The sequence below is a fragment of the Ursus arctos genome, unplaced genomic scaffold (assembly GCF_023065955.2).
Source record: "Ursus arctos isolate Adak ecotype North America unplaced genomic scaffold, UrsArc2.0 scaffold_1, whole genome shotgun sequence".
Taxonomy (NCBI): domain Eukaryota; kingdom Metazoa; phylum Chordata; class Mammalia; order Carnivora; family Ursidae; genus Ursus; species Ursus arctos.
The window spans coordinates 80,548,259-80,564,707 of record NW_026622763.1 but is presented as its reverse complement, the minus strand read 5'-3'; the positions used below and the strand labels follow the sequence as shown (position 1 = coordinate 80,564,707).

General features: G+C 40.4%; 1 protein-coding gene across 6 annotated transcripts in view; it reads left to right on the top strand.

Moving 5' to 3' along the window:
• The window catches only part of INO80D (INO80 complex subunit D), a 66,463-nt gene extending 50,306 nt beyond the window's left edge, over nucleotides 1-16,157 (top strand). For all 6 annotated transcript variants that reach the window (XM_026492119.4, XM_044381227.3, XM_026492120.4 and 3 more), the window contains 3 exons: nucleotides 1,173-1,390; nucleotides 2,101-2,258; nucleotides 4,171-16,157. In XM_026492119.4, coding sequence (XP_026347904.2) covers nucleotides 1,173-1,390; nucleotides 2,101-2,258; nucleotides 4,171-5,336 — 1,542 coding nt within the window. In that variant the 3' untranslated portion in view covers nucleotides 5,337-16,157. The remainder of the gene's footprint in view (nucleotides 1-1,172; nucleotides 1,391-2,100; nucleotides 2,259-4,170) is intronic.
• The last annotated feature ends 292 nt before the right edge of the window (nucleotides 16,158-16,449 follow it).

Below are 16,449 nucleotides of genomic sequence, written 5' to 3'. Positions count from 1 at the left end.
TTTTAGAGCACTGCCATGGTCTTCTCTCTTTACCTTGCCTGCCTGGCCCGTGTCAGTGACTGGAAGGACTTCTGTGTTGTGATTTCTGAGGCCACATCTCCATCCCATTCTTTATCTCTTATACCAATTTCTATCTCCTGGGGTCATCGTCATACCTCAGATTGTGAGCCAGACTGAATTCCTTAACTTTTCTTCTGAATCCTTATTCTGTGTGTGCTCTGTTCCAACTAATGCTATCATCTAACAGTCAACGCTGGAAAGCTAGAGACGTCTTCACATGCTCTCTTCCTCATCCTCACCACATCTAAGGAGCTGTCAGATCTTGAGAATTCTGTCCCTACAGGCCTTGCTTTTCCATTCCCACTCACATTGCCCTTAGTCGTTTATCTTGTATTGACTGTTGAAGTGGCCCTCTGATTGGGAATAATGCCTCCCTCCACTTGCCTTTTCTGTCTGTCCCTTTATATTGCTACTGGCCTAGTTAATCCTTCCAAAACATTTGTCAGGTTGTGTTAATCCTTTCATCAAAAATCATTTCCCATTGCCTGTAAGATGAAGTTGAAAATCCTTAACAGGGTATTTAAAGTTGTATATGATCTGGCCCTAATCTTTACAGCTCACGTTCATATTCCATCCTCCATCCGCCACACCCCAAGCACCAGTCATACCTGTTTTGTCTTGTTTGTGCCATTTCCTTTTAATCATGCAAAACTAAAAATAATTCATTTTCCTTTTGTATGCCCATAGAAGGTCATTACTATCCTGTTTTCTCTGTCCTGTATTTATGTATATCTGTATTCACGTTTTTCCCATAGAAGAGTAAGTTCTTCGAGAGGGCAATTACATTTCATCCATCATACTTGTACACTACAGCACCTGTCCCAATGTCTTTTTTCCCCCCCGTCCCTTCTACCCACCTGCGTCTCCCCCTTGGCCTGCGATGTCTCACGGTGTCTTTAAGTATGGAATGAACTCTATGTGTATATTGAATTGATTTGGGTTAAATTAAAAAATGAAATCTTTATTCATTTATTTATTGCTATGCGTAGTTGTAGGCATGCAGTATGCTTTAGGCATCCCATAGAATGTTAAGAGATACATTTTTTTCAGGTAGCTGTTAGGTTTTTCCCAAACAATCTCAGTTTAAAAATACCCATTTATTCATTCCGAAGGATAATTTCTTGAGAGGAGATAGCTCCCGTAAAGTTCAGCACCAGCAGCAGAGGAAACCCAGGAAAAAAACCAAGCCTCCTGCACTTACCAAAAAACACAAGAAGAAGAGAAGGCGTGGACCTCGTCGACCCCAAAAACCCATTCCCCCTGCAGTACCCCAAGGGAACCTCAGCATGCCCACCAGCGTCTCACTGCCAGTGGAGGCCGCTCAGATCCGGTCAGTGATGGCGGAGGCTTATGTGTCCTTTCTATGCTTGATGGTGCTCAGAACTTCCAGCTTCACGTTCTTCTCTAGCGTTGCAGCTGGGCTTCAGAAGCCATTCGATAGATCAGCCTAGGCTTTGTAGTTTTCCAGTATAATTTTTACCAAATATTTGATTGAGTAAGATCCGAAATAAAACTTTTGGTTATAACCCTGAAAGCAGATGCCGAAATTGAGAATTTAATTGTCTACTCTCAGATTTTTCTGTTTTAACAGAAACTCCATATATACAGAAATATTCCATCAGAATTCTATTACATTACTGATTTTGACAGGGGTTAGCATCTTCACCAGGTGAATGAGGCTTCTGTTTCAGCTTAGCATCTCTGTTTATCTGTTTATGTCATTTTTAAAAATTATTTTGACTAGATTTGAAATTTACTAAAAAGTATGGAGACACAGTGCACAAAATTCTAATTCATTCTATAATTTGAAGTAGAAATACTATCTCAAAGTGACTGCCTTCTCTTAATACTTGGTTAAAAGCTGCAGAAATATGTGACTGTGAATGGCAAGGTCTTCCTTTTGCTTTCACATTTCCTTCTGTGAAAGTAGGAATAGTTTGAGTTAGGATTTCCCATCTTCGTGTTCAATGAACTTGTCTTGGGGACACTGGTGTGAAGGGAAGAGGGGAGTGGTGGGGCCAACCATGTCGTCTTCCCCAGGAGCCCATCCACGCCAGAGCTGAGTGCTGATGAGTTGCCGGATGACATTGCCAATGAGATCACTGACATTCCACATGACTTGGAATTGAACCAGGAGGACTTTTCAGACGTCCTGCCACGGCTACCTGATGACTTACAAGATTTTGATTTTTTTGAAGGTATGGTCAACATTTTGATTCAAGATCTTTTGTTTTGTTTTGTTTTAATGAGTTTTTAAAAAGGGAAATAGTGTTTCTGAGATGTGTTTGAAGTACCCCTCCTCACAGATAGAAAATTCAGCACCGCTAAAACTATCTTCCCAGTTCCAGAAGACAAGGGCAGTGTGGTTTGTCTCACCATACTATACGCTTGGTAGATTGATTGTTCGATTGTTAGGTTTTTAACTTTGTTGCTTTGAAATGAGTCATTTTACTTTATTTTTCAACAAAAACCATTTTATTTATTTATTTGTCGGAGAGAAAGCACAACCAGGGAGAGCGGGAGGCAGAGGGAGAAGCAGGCTTCCTGCTGAGCAGAGAGGCCAACGTAAGCTCGATCCCAGGACCCTGGGACCATGACCTGAGCCGAAGGCAGGTGCTTAACCGACTGAGCCACCCAGGCGCCCCTGGACTTTTATATTGGAAGTGAAATCAGCATCCCATGGGTTTCCATTTTATGAAAATTAGTTAGAACGAGAGGAGCAGGATTAGTGGGTCACACAAAAAAAGCATTTTACAAGATAACGTGTGAGTGGAGGGGAGTGGGGTGCTCACGTGCGAGCATGAGTCTCTGTATTCTAGTCTTCCTCCGGCTGGAGGAAGAAGTTCAAGAGCAGAAAAACCAAGGGGGAACCTACACAGCCTTTTGTCTCCAGCCTGAACTGATATGTTTCCTATTTTAATGATTTTAACATAACTTTACGTAAAAATATAACGTGTAGTCAGACGGTCACCATGCGTTTTAAGTTGGTATTGCTTAGAATCCTTAAGCATTTAATGCTTCGATGAGATGGGTTAAGGGAGTGCTGTGAATCAGCTGAAGATGGGATGCAGGCTCCAGGGCAGCTCGACCTTACAGGCCTGTGCTACAGATTAATATTCACTCTTTCCTTCTAGTCCAGTCCTTGGAAGCTTCTCTGTTCCCCAGGGACTCTTCAATAGAATTTCGGTTTGGTTTGGTTTTAAAAGATTTATTTATTTATTAGAGGGTGCTCACGGGTGTGGGGGGAGGGACAGAGGGACAGGGAGAGAGAATCTTAGACTCCCTGCTGCATGTGAAGCCCAACGCGGGGCTTGATCCCATGGCCCTGAGATCATAACCTGAGCTGAAATCAAGAGTCAGACGCTTAACCAGCTGAGCCACACAAGTGCCGTGGTTTTTTTTTTTTTTTTTTTTTTTTTAAGTTTTACTTACTTACTTGAGAGAGAGGGAGGACATACATGGGTGAGGGAGAGGGAGAAGCACTCCCTCCGAGCAGGGAGTCTGACATGGGGCTCGATCCCAGAACCCTGGGATCATGACCTGAGCTGAAGGCAGATGCTTAACTAACTGAGCCACCCAGGCACCCATTTTTTTTTTAAAGATTTATTTGTTTGTTTATTTATTTATTTATTTGAAAGAGCGTGCAGGGCGGAGGGGCAGAGGGAGAGAGAAACTTAAGCAGACTTAGGCACTGAGCATGAAGCCTGACATGGGGCTCAATCTCATGACCCTGAGATCATGACCTGAGAGGAAATCAAGAGTCAGAGCTCAACTGCCTGAGCCACCCAGGCGCGCCTTTAATAGAATATTGTTTTTTTTTTTTAAAGATTTTATTTATTTATTTGGCAGAGATAGAGACAGCCAGCGAGAGAGGGAACACAAGCAGGGGGAGTGGGAGAGGAAGAAGCAGGCTCACAGCGGAGGAGCCTGATGTGGGGCTCGATCCCGGAATGCCGGGATCATGCCCTGAGCTGAAGGCAGACGCTTAACCGCTGTGCCACCCAGGCGCCCCTAATAGAATATTGTTAAAAAATAATTCAGATGTATGATTTTTGTGGTATGGGACCAGTAAAAGCTGTGCTGATTCTTGATGGCTTTTCTTTTACTCAGGAAAGAATGGAGACCTCCTTCCAACTACCGAAGAGGCCGAGGAACTTGAACGGGCCTTGCAGGCTGTAACTTCTCTTGAGTGCCTGAGTACCATTGGGGTACTTGCCCAGTCAGATGGTGTGCCAGTCCAGGAGTTGTCAGACAGAGGAATAGGGGTGTTCGCCACAGGTACGGGAGCTTCAGGAATTCAGTCCTTGAGCCGAGAAGTTAACACGGACCTAGGCGAGCTGTTGAATGGGCGCATAGTACATGATAATTTTTCTAGTCTAGAGCTGGATGAGAACCTGCTCCGTTCTGCTACCTTGTCTAACCCACCTACACCCCTGGCAGGGCAGATCCAGGGGCAGTTCTCTGCCCCAGCCAACGTTGGCCTTACTTCTGCCACTCTGATCAGCCAGAGTGCACTTGGGGAGAGAGCCTTCCCAGGACAGTTTCATGGACTACATGATGGCAGCCATGCCTCCCAGAGGCCACATCCTGCCCAGCTGCTGAGCAAGGCAGATGACCTAATCACCTCACGACAGCAATACAGCAGTGATCATTCACACTCCTCGCCCCATGGAAGCCATTATGATAGTGAGCACGTGCCGTCTCCCTATAGTGACCATATCACCTCTCCCCACACGACATCTTACTCTGGTGATAATATGGCAGCTACCTTTTCAGCAGAGATGCCCATCATGGCGCAGCACTTGCTCCCAACCCAACTCGAGGTGCCACTTGGAGGAGTCGTAAACCCCAGAACTCACTGGGGCAATCTCCCTGTCAACCTTGGAGATCCCTCTCCATTTAGCAACCTTCTCGGCGCAGATGGACATCTTCTTTCCACTTCCCTATCCACGCCACCCACCACTTCGAACTCAGAGACCACACAGCCTGCCTTCGCCACCGTGACCCCCAGCAGCTCCAGTGTGCTTCCGGGGTTACCGCAGACCAGCTTCAGTGGCATGGGGCCTTCTGCTGAACTCATGGCCTCCACCTCTCCCAAGCAGCAACTCCCTCAGTTCAGCGCAGCCTTCGGCCACCAGCTGAGTTCTCACAGTGGCATTCCTAAGGACCTGCAGCCCAGCCACAGCTCGATAGCCCCTCCTACAGGCTTCACAGTAACAGGTGCCACAGCTACAAGTACCAATAATGCATCTTCTCCCTTTACCTCCCCTAACTGAGCGTGTCTGTGTGTTGCAGGCAGGTGGGGAACCTGGTGTTTTCTATCTTTGTTTCCTGTTTATCATCCCTTTCCCCCTTTTCCTAAAGAAGATTTTAAAAATAACAGATGGGGACTAAAGGAGAACTCCCTTTTCCAGTTCCACAAGTAAGCCTGCGGTGGACCTTGCTTCAGTGTTCACATGTGCTCCTTCGCACTGGTGCTCATTCCCTCCTGGCAGGTTCACTCTACCCCAATGGTTTCCTTAGTGGCTCAGCACAGTGACTGGATAGAATTGATTTTTAGCAGCAAGTCCTAGAAGTGGAAGATACCTCAGATTACCAGTGCCCTTTACTATTTCCTAGTATTCAGATCAGTGCTTTCCATTCTATGACCAGGTCTTTATGGAGGTGGTTCTAGATAGAATGGTCCTGTTCATTGAGTTCCTGTGTAAGCGATAGCAGATGGTGCGTAGAGGGCAGATCGAGGCTCTGACTTAGCACCAACTGCTTGACACCACATGAGGCCAGGATTCCATTCCTAATTGTGATCATGTTCAATTAAAAAGAAAAAAAAGTAGTCTTTTGACCGCCTGTGTGTATGTGTGCGCCCATGTGTGTGTTTTTGTGCAGGGCAGGAAGCAGCTGTCCCGTTGTTGTTGTTGTTTTATTATTATTTTTTTTCTTAACGAGGATAAGGCTCCGACTTCTTTCCCACATCTCAGAACCCTCATCAGGTTGGTCGTTTCCCCCCGAAGTAGCGAAGTTCCCGCGTAGAGAGGGTGGTGGGCTGATGATGCCAGTTGCACAGCCCCGCTGCTCAGTGATCCGAGAAGGGAGAAAGGCGAATTCATGTCGGGGCCACGGGGCTGTCACGGAAAGCTCTCGCGGAGTGACCGCAGGATTGCTGGGGTTCTGAGGTCTGCTGGTTCCTTTGCCTTTTTAGATGCGCGTTGTGTTTCTCCAGCCGTCTCTCACGGAATACATTCACAAGATGTAATTATAACAAGACCATATTTTGATGTGAAAAGCAGGATAGGTCAGTTAGATTTGGAAAGATGGGATCTCTGAACTCCTTGATCCGTCTTTTACTTTCGACTTTTTCATGTTTACATAGTGATTCTTTGGTAAGATTTGTAAAATGTTGAAGACACTTGTAGAATCAGTGTACCAGTTGTGAAGTGATGTGTAATATCTGAAGGATGCACATTTTAAAGTTTCTTTCAAAGCAGAATATGGAAATTAGACATAAATTGTACCCACCCTTTGGTACTTCTAAAATAATTAAAGTACTTGGGTTGAAGTTTGGGGAAATTTTTTTTAAGTACCAGGATTTTAGGGTTAAAAATCAGACTGGGTAGTTTAGTAAGTTGGTGACTATGAAATAAATCTGTGAGGTTTCTTTTTACCTGCCTTCTCCCCTGCCCCCTCCCCAAGGCTGGGACTAGATTCTAAAGACATCCATGCTCTGCTTTTGCTGAGAAGTTTCACTGTCCCCTGAGATACCATTGGCTATTTATACCTGAGTCTAGTCTAATTTACATATATATATTTTAAAAGATGAGTAGAGAGAACATATCTATTAATGATGTGATATAATAATTCATTTGTCAGGGAATATTTGATCTTAATTCCTTTTCAATAGGTAAAGATTGGATGTATTTTCCTACTTCCTATATGTATTCTCTTTATGCCATGCTAATTCTAACCAGTCCCTTCTTTTGAAAGCTTTTCTTTCTCTGCTTTTTAAAGGAATGATGGTGATCAGCAGGCATTATGCAGATACCGTGTGCCTGAGATTATGGAGGGGAAATGTCACATGACTGTATGAAATCATTATATGCCCTATTTTGTATTTATTGAAGTTTTCTTTTTGTGGGCCAAAAATACGTTTGTAATATATTTAGTTTTTTTTTTAATCATGATAATTGATTGGAAGATTTATTTTTTAATAGCTTTGCCTTTTTTGCAGATTGAGAAATTTCTAAATTATAAATTATGTCACAAAGCAAAATTATATTTGGTATCACCATAAATTTCTATTCTGAATGGTGAGGACAGATAATTTGAGTATTTCTCACCTGTGAACCTATGTTAGTAAGCTTTTTTATTTTAATGTACTGTAATGAAATGATTACGAGTAGTTACCTCTGCTCAAAAGTATCACTTAGTTTGCTCCATTCTTCACATCCCATTTTAACCATCCCTAGATCACTGTCTGTTCCCAGCAATTTGATCTCGTCTCATCGTGTACTAATTCAAGGCTGTAGCGGAGCGGCGCGCTGATGATCCTATCTACCAGCCCTTCTCAGACAGCAAAGGGAAAGTCATGGGTAGTCGGTTTGAACTTTTCTGGCTCTTTGTCCCTCGTGGTAGCTGCTTAAAATTCTTCAGTTATCAAAACTGAGTTTGCAGTAAGTTGCACATTTTCTTGTTTGCAATTTTCTGTTTTATGTGCATTGAAAAGCCCTTTCCTGCTTTCTAGTAAGGAGGCATGAAATGATCAGGAATGTTGCCAGTTTCAGCTTCACACCAAAAACTTCGAGTCAGTTCATTTTTGTTTAGATGCCCACAGGGATAGCTGAAGAAGGGGCGCCTGTAGGAAGTACCAGTGTAGGTTTGAGGAATTAGCAAAAAAAAACACAAATTTGTCCTCTCATTTCATCTCCTTCAGAACCAACATCCAACTTGCAATTTGCTGTGCTCTTGCTACGGCTTGTGAGTCCCTTTTCGGAAGAGAGAAGAACATCTGTGAGCCCCGAGATAGCCGGTCACGTGTTTCTTTTAGCTAACGCGGAGCAGTTCTAGTCTGTTAGGAGTAGCTTCGCTGGTGATGTGTAGGGAAAGGAATGCAGTGTCTTTCACTCCAGAAATACGAAAATTCGTGTCTTTTAAATAGCACTTATGCTATCGTAAGGCAATACTGGAATCAAAAACAAATTTTATGTAAGGTCCTAATTAGGTGGAAACTAGCTTTTATTCTTGGGTGAAACTCATGAGAAATAGTGGCAGAGAAGTGCACTCTTTCTGCAGTTCTTAGGGACCATTTATAAAGGCCAGTTAGATCATGTTAATGTGATTTACTTACAGAGTTGCTGCAGTTTATGGATACATTCTGTGCTCGGAGAATCTGAATTCCATTCTAAGGAATGATACTCACTGGCTGTGATCTTAGAGCATCGAAGAAAAGATGTGTTTTCTCTCCTTTACTCTCTCTACATAATTGTTAATATTATTTTAATTAAAGTACTTAAGACATTGTTTTTTTTTTTCTCTGTAAAAATGGCTTAGTAATTTGCACATCTGCGTAGGTTATGTAGCTAGTAAACAATTCACAGTAGTAAATAGCAATTACACTTAACCCACCAAACGACAGACTATGCAATGGAAAATTTTGTTATTATCGTCACATAGCTTATACGGTGAAGGATTTTTTTTTTCCCTCTCTAGTAACCTACCATGTGAGCTAGAACTCCTTTATAAATGACTTCCTGAGCGATTTCATGCTGGCAGGCGCTGCAACGTGTCTGTGTCCCTCCCCGAGAAGATTAGAATTTAATGAGAAGCAAATAGTAGGTATGGAGATCAAGTTGGAAAATGTGGTTTTGGTTTTTTGTTTTTGTTTTTCCTTTTCCTTAGAATTGTAGTTACCGTCTCGAGTGGCGTCAGGCTAAAGAAAGCTAATACTTTATCTTTGCCAAATACTTATTTATAAGATTTATGTCTTCAACAAGCCCAATCTCTCCACTGCAAGCTGAGAATCCTCACTTTCTGTGACTAACACTAAAGCTTTTCCTTATCAGAGCTCGTTCTCAGTGCACGATCACAACCCGGAGGCAAAGACAGTGCTTTGATTTGGAAGGAAACTGTGTCTGTGATCATGCCCAACCTGTAAGCGTTCTTCTTACATGAAAGAATTTATATTTCTATTGACTTGTACCATTCGGGGTTTTGGTTTTTTTGTGTGTGTGTTTTTAATTTTAAGTAGGTTCCACACCCAACGTGGGGCTTGAACTCACAACCCTGAGATAAAGAATCACATGCTCTCCCAGCTGAGCCACTCACATGGCCCTGTACCATTCAGTTTTCATCTGTTGGCCCTAGACTGAGCATACGCCGGTAACTCCCAGGCCGTCGGTTCATGCTACTTGCCTGCAGTCCTTGCTGCGCCCCTGCACCGGGGGTGCTGACGGCGCCCGTAGCGGCATCAGCGACGCTGGTGTGAGGCGGTCGCCTTTTCTCCAAGTTAGTGCAGTAGGTTGCTGTGGATTGGTATTGCAAAAACATGAGAATGTTCGTAACACTAATTAGGTAATAGGTTTGGAATTCATTTAAACAATATTTTTAGATATCTAGTTTTCAGGTTCTTCAACCTCTTTCTTTTTAGCCTTTTAACATTCTACTAAATTCTGTTTTTACTCTGGAATACATAGATTAATCTAATACAGCGGCCTTCGGCATGGTCAGCAGAACTCTGCAGGGGAATGAGGCGATTTCATGGATTCCTTAGAGGAAAATGCAGTCATACTGAACAGTCTTCATCTATCTCTTTCACCACCAACACCTACATTGTTCCAAGGATTTTTTTCCCGATGAGAAATAGATTTCTCGGGGGTGAGGTGGGAGGTGGAAATATATATGTGATAGAACATAGATTTTTTTTTTTTTCTTCCCCTCTAGCAATACCTTGAAAATATGGAATCTTTGCTGGCATTCTGTAGAAAGGTTAAACAATGACTTCTTAATATCCGGAGCCTTATGAGCTTTGCAGTATCCTATTCTAGAGGGAACCAGAATCCATGCGTAGTAGATGAAAGTAACATGTTAAATGCTATCTTCCAAAAGATTTGAAATAAAATACCAGTGAAGAACATACTTGGGTATCTGTGGAGCATTTCCCCCTGACCAATGAGTTAGGAAAGAAAACCTAAAATACAAGTGAATAATTATGTCTCCTAATAACCAGTGTCATTAATGCAAAAATTGTGGGGCCGACTTAGAGAGCCTCATTTTTAAATAGCAAAAATTCTCTTTCCCTTCAGCTCTAATTTCTGTTTGCTTCCCTCTCTCTGCACTGTGATACAGAGCCAATAAAGGACAGGTGGCATTTCGGGGAGAGAGCAAATTTGGTATGACTTTCTTTACCGGAAACTAGGTTCTCGCATCTTGGGAATGTTTGACTACTTTGAGTGGCAGGGTTTGGGAGTATCCAAAGTCAAGTCTGAAAAACAATGTTGTAAGAGAAAAGCTGTCTAACTCTTAGTAAGCTCGGTCGGGCAGCCCAGCTCTCTTTCCTTTTTCCCTCCTGCCTGCTGGCCTCAGCCTGCGCCCGCCCAGGTCCTCAAGTCTGCACACACACCCCTGATCTGATCTGCCCTGATCCTGGCCTAAGAGTAATAGAAGCCGCCTCTTTGATTTGTTTTTTTTGTTTTGTTTTTGTTTTTGTTTGTTTTTTTGAGCTGGGGACCACTGAAGTAAGCTCTATATGCACCCAAAGTTCCCCTTGGAAAAATGTTCAACGTGCAGTGCAGCGAAATGCCACGCCATTGCTTTTGCTTGGGGAATAGACTGATTGGCCCTGAACTGACTCCACCCCGCGTTGTTAAGGCCCCTTCGGCTCCAGCAGATGAGTGTGCAAGTGATGGGAAGTTGGATGCTTGTGACATTGTCTTCATCTGCTCCGAAGGGTTGAAATCAGTCCCTCTTCACAGTGATTGTTCTTTTCACTGTATAGTGTTGAGTATGTCTCAGGGATTCCTTGTGGAAATTAGGGCAGTTTTTAAAATAAGAAAATAGTTTTAAAAGAAACTAAAGGTGACTCATCATTGAAGAGAGCGCAAGAAAGAGAAAACGTTCGGTTTCGTAGCCCACCGTGTCTTGCGTAGGACTTTTTTCCTTTCTTCTTCAGGCTCTCATCTCCGCTTCAGCAAACAGAATCCTTTCCCATCACGCACAGCTTTAAAGTTTTATTTAAAAATTTCCTTCCCCAATGAGCTTTCAGAATACTTATTGTAGATTTTAAGAGAAAAGGTATATTAATTTATACTATTAACATCACCTCATAAATTATAAGTTTTATACTAAAGCTGTATTGAGTGTAATGAATTATGTTGCCTATGTGTTTTAATAGCTTAAAAAATTATATATGAGCTTTTTTTTTTTTTTTTTTTTTTGACAAAACAAACTAGTGAAGCACCTTTTTACACTGGATCTCTGCCGTGTCAAGGTGTATAGCTATCCTTTGCTACCTTGCAGATATATAAAATAAAAGGATATCCTGGGGCCTCAAAATGTAGAACACCTTTAGACCGTTTATTACTGCTCATAGAACTGTTGGGAATCGTGTTTCTTTAGTAAATGATCTGTGGTTTACACTTAAGATGGCTAGAAGCTTAGTTACAGGGTAAATAGAAATACATAGATGAAGCAAAACTCCCAACTACTGTAGCTGGAATTTGTAAACTAAGTTTTTAAGACCTCTTTTGTTCCTATGGATTTATTCTTTAATTTACAGTTTTTTCTGTAAGTTGGGAAGTAAAATAGAGAAAATAATAAATCTACATGTTCTCAGTGTCTTATTCAGGAACTTTTTATCCCTCCTCACTAAGGAATTCCCACTGTGACTTAAAAATAGAATTAAATTACTTGTGTGCATGTCTCTGTCTGTGTTTTTACACACATGCAAAAATATACATTGGGGGCACGTGTGTGAGAGAGATGAATGTGTGCTTAGGTAAAAATAGAGGAAGGTAACAGAATGTATTGTAGAAATCGATTTATTTAGATGAGGCTATCAGAGTTATTTTCTCATTGTCTCTGTAGTATAAATACACCAAATTCTTCATTATGCTATCTTATGTTAAAAGGCTAGCTCTGATATCATGTGCATTTTATTTTAACCTTTTGATTAACTTATATTATGCTATGTTTTTAAAATGACTAAGACCAGCCTCTCACTTTTGAGCATAAAAATATGAGAGAGAGAGAGAGAGAGAGAGAGAGAGAAACCAGACATGAGCTGTGTTTATGTGCTGGGGTGATGGGACCAGATCAGATGAAACAACTTTTTTTTTATGTTAATAATAGATTTCTTCGTATTTTGAGTTAGAAAATCATTATTGATCATCTTTTCTTGGTGAAGTTAAGAAAATTAATAGGCTTTTTATAAAGAATGCCATTTTTTGAAGGGACTGCTTTGTTGGAAGAGTTGGTGGGATCATTTCACCATGCATATTTCAAAGCTGGGATGATTTCATTTATTTCAAAAAATTTAAAAAAATATTACTCAGTTGTGCTATTATTTATGAAGTTAGTGTGCCCCCAACCCCCGTATTTTGGTTATAGGAAAAATTATGCTACCCTTGACTTTTACCTGATTCATATAGAATTAAAAAAAATACATTCCTATATTTTGAGTTTTGTCATTTTGCTCGACATTCATTACTGGAGTATCTGGTGGTCTAACATAGCCAAAACTAGAGTTGTTATTAAATGCTCCAATCACATTTATTTTTAATATAAAAAGATCACGTACTTTGGTATCTGTCAAGACAACTTCTGAGAATATACCAGAATTTGTAGTTCTCTTTGAAGCCGCATTCATCTTAGGTGTAGCCAAGACCTAGGAAAGCTCTCCAGGTCGTTCCTTTTATACTTGTATTTCTGCATCTCCCAGTTTCATTCACTCTTGCTTTATGGATTAAAAAAAAAAACCTGCATATTTCTTGTACATATGCATGCAAATGAAAGAAGGGAGTTTGTACTGGTGCCATTTCTCCCTTCAGTTACTGGTTAATGGGATTTGCTAGAATAAATTCCCCCTGATTGAAGGGTGAAGATAGACCCTTTTGTGTATATCTGTACAGAGATGTGTATATGGGATGTGGTGGCACTTTGCTGAATGTGAACTTGCCTTGTCAATGGAAAGATTGAAAAGTATTATGTTTATTTATACATTTGTATAAATCTATATATACACGTATGTATATGTGTGTGTATAGATAAAGCTATATACATATATTTCCCTAAAACAGTGTGTGTGTAATAGATAAACAGCCTTTGTTAAGCAAGATTATACGTCTATGGAAAACTCGATTATTCTGTAAGCAAGAGGAGATGACAGACTGGAGTCCATTATCAGTGCATACCAAGATGGAAGTCCTTTGGATTATAGTCTTGTTTATGGTTATTATAAGTGAATTCCTGCTAGAACTCTTCTTACTCGCCAGTTCTTCATCTTCACTGCCTTCTCAGTCAGACTATCTCTCATCACACCTCATTGTATTTTTTTCCCCTTTATGATGTCCTCTCTGCCAGGAGCATTTGGCTTAAGCATAGTTTGTTAACTTCTCAGTCGTTTCTTTTAAAGATCTTTATCTCTGAAATTTTCCAGAAGATGTCAGTTTGGGTAATACTTTGTATGGTAATTTTGAGGATTGGGCATTCATCTTTGTCTCAAAAACAAAGAAACCAACATTCAAACAAGACTAATTTGAAAGTTTTACCTAGATAATTTGGGGACGTGTCACTCACATTGGAAAAGAATGTAATTATGATTTTAGTATTGATAAGTGTTAGGTTTCTCATTTTTTTGTCATCAATTTGTCATTTAAAAATGTGGTCTACTTTGTGTCTCAATCATAAATTTACCATTTTCATTTTAATGGAAAGCATACGAAGTCACACATAAGCCTCTTGAACGAACTCATTTTACTCACGATGACACCACTTCAACGAATTATCACGTAATGAATTTTGCTATATTTCCTTTTGACTGTTTTCACATTTGTAACATTCTGTTTTAACTTTGCTGCGGCTCTCTAGAAAACTTGCATCCCTATCTACTGTGCCTTTAAAGCTCTTATGCACACACAGACAAAGTGTATATATACATGTCTGAGCATGTGTACGTATACTTTCGTATATACTCACACAGTATGTCTCGTATATATTGTGGGAGTGAATATATAGATATTCAAAGGCAATGAAATGTTGCTTTCTAGATATATATGTATATAAATAGTGTCGATATACTGTATATACACATGTATATGTATGAGTTTTAAATGGCAATCTTTTACATTTAGCAAAATGCTGCCCCTACTGGAATATTGTCACTGCAATGGCAGTTGTATGTAATGATTTAAAAATACATTATCGAAAATTATTTAAAGAACATTTAAAAGTCTCATCTAAAGACATCCACACATTATTTATTTATCTTTTCCTTTTTATTGTTACATTTTTTTTTTTTTAACTGAAAGGGAGACTGTCATTTTTAAAAATGCCATCTGTCCCATGGGAGAAAGAGAGAGCTGGGGATTCACTTGAGGAGCGTTGTGCGTTTTTCCTCCCTCTGAAATGGAGATGTACCACAAACCAGCCTGTTTATTTCAGTTATAAAGCAATCCTCACATTTCCATTAGTGTATGTCAACCACCATCTTCTAGATCAACTTAATTCACCAATCTGCCTCTTCCTTTCATTAATAAATAATGATCATTGAGATCATTTTGCCTGGGGGAAGTTAACTACTCTCTAGCTGCAGGGAAATATAGCACCTAATTGTTATTCTGCCTTGTTGAAAATTCAACTTTGAGAGAAGGCAGCTCTCATGAAGCTATCTTCAGCTTGTTTTGCATTTATTTCGTTAAAGGTCTTCCCAGACGTTTTTTTTTTTCTTCTTCAGGAACTCCAAGTCTGCATGCACTTGCCATAGATTTAATTCTTAGTCCCCAAGCATTTGCTGTTTCCATTAGTACATCAGTTTGACACACTGAATGAAAAACCATGAAGAAAAAAACATGAAATATTTTGTGATGAGTTGGTGGCAGATTACATTCAAGACCTTACAGAGAGAGGAACATAGATGGACAGTCCTAAATTCTAAGACGTTACCAAAAAAAAAAACAAAAACAGTGAAGATAGAGTACCCCCCGCCCCAAGCCCAGAACGGAGAGGTTGGGGTCTGAGTGATTTCATAGAGTAGTTTAGCTGGAACTTGATATCAGAAGCAGCCTTTAACAAAGCCTCTTGGCGGTTGTATGGTACTAACTGGAGGACTGAGGTGTAAATTGAAACCAAGTTGCAGTGGGAAGTCAAAGGTGAGGTGGTAGCTTCTTTGGATCCAGTAAGGGACAGACACGTTGCACAGTTTTCAAAATCTCTTCTTACAAAGTAACTGCACGGTAGCAAGGACTAGCAGTTCTCAAAGCCCTTCTTTTTCAGTGTTCTCATTCACCTTGGCACACAAGTATGTGTTAACAGGCCATACATTAAAAATACTTAGAAAAGAAAAAGCTGCTTAAAGGGAACTTACAAACCAAGAATCTTGTCTGTATTTGCGTGAATAGTGGCAAGAAGCTTCGTTATATGCACAAAAGCTAAGGGGCCACCCGTTTCTGCACAGACTAGCAGGCAAGATGAGGTGGGCAGGTTTGGTTAAGAGCCCCCCAGTTGTGACGGCAAGGCGTGTCTATGGTATTGAGTGTGGTGTCGCTGGGGGGGACCACATTTGGGAGGTGATGGGCTGTTGGTTTGTAATTTCCCTTTAAACATGAAGAGATGGCTCACATTTTCCATATATATCTCAATGAATGTACTGTATTACTGTTTTAAAAATTTGATGAAATAATAATGGATTGGTCTCCTTTTGTTATCTGGTCCTTGTTTAATTTGTTTAAGGGTTTTTGTATACAAAAGTTTACATTTTTATGTATATTTTTCTTGTGTAAAAACTGATGTAATATGTGTATAAAACACTGTATGTATTATCTGTATATAGTGTGACAAAATGATTTTTCTTTCTTTCTTTTGGATGTATTAATAAATCTTGCTGTGAAGTAGCCTTGTTTTGGGTATAATTTCCTTTGCCTGGATATAGGTCAAAGCTACAAATCCAGGGTAGGCATTTCCCCCCCTTTGTTATTTAAATAGTAATTTTTAAAAATAGATCTTATATTTTATTAAGAACTCTAGGGAGATATATTCATGGTTCTTTATGGTGAGACCAACAGTGATTAATATTTGTAATAGCTATGGATCGATTAAATGGTATGTAAGCTTAATATGGTATCTAGACCCTTGAGATACAACCAGAAGTTGCATTTGAAATTGTTACATGTCGTATTGGAGGTC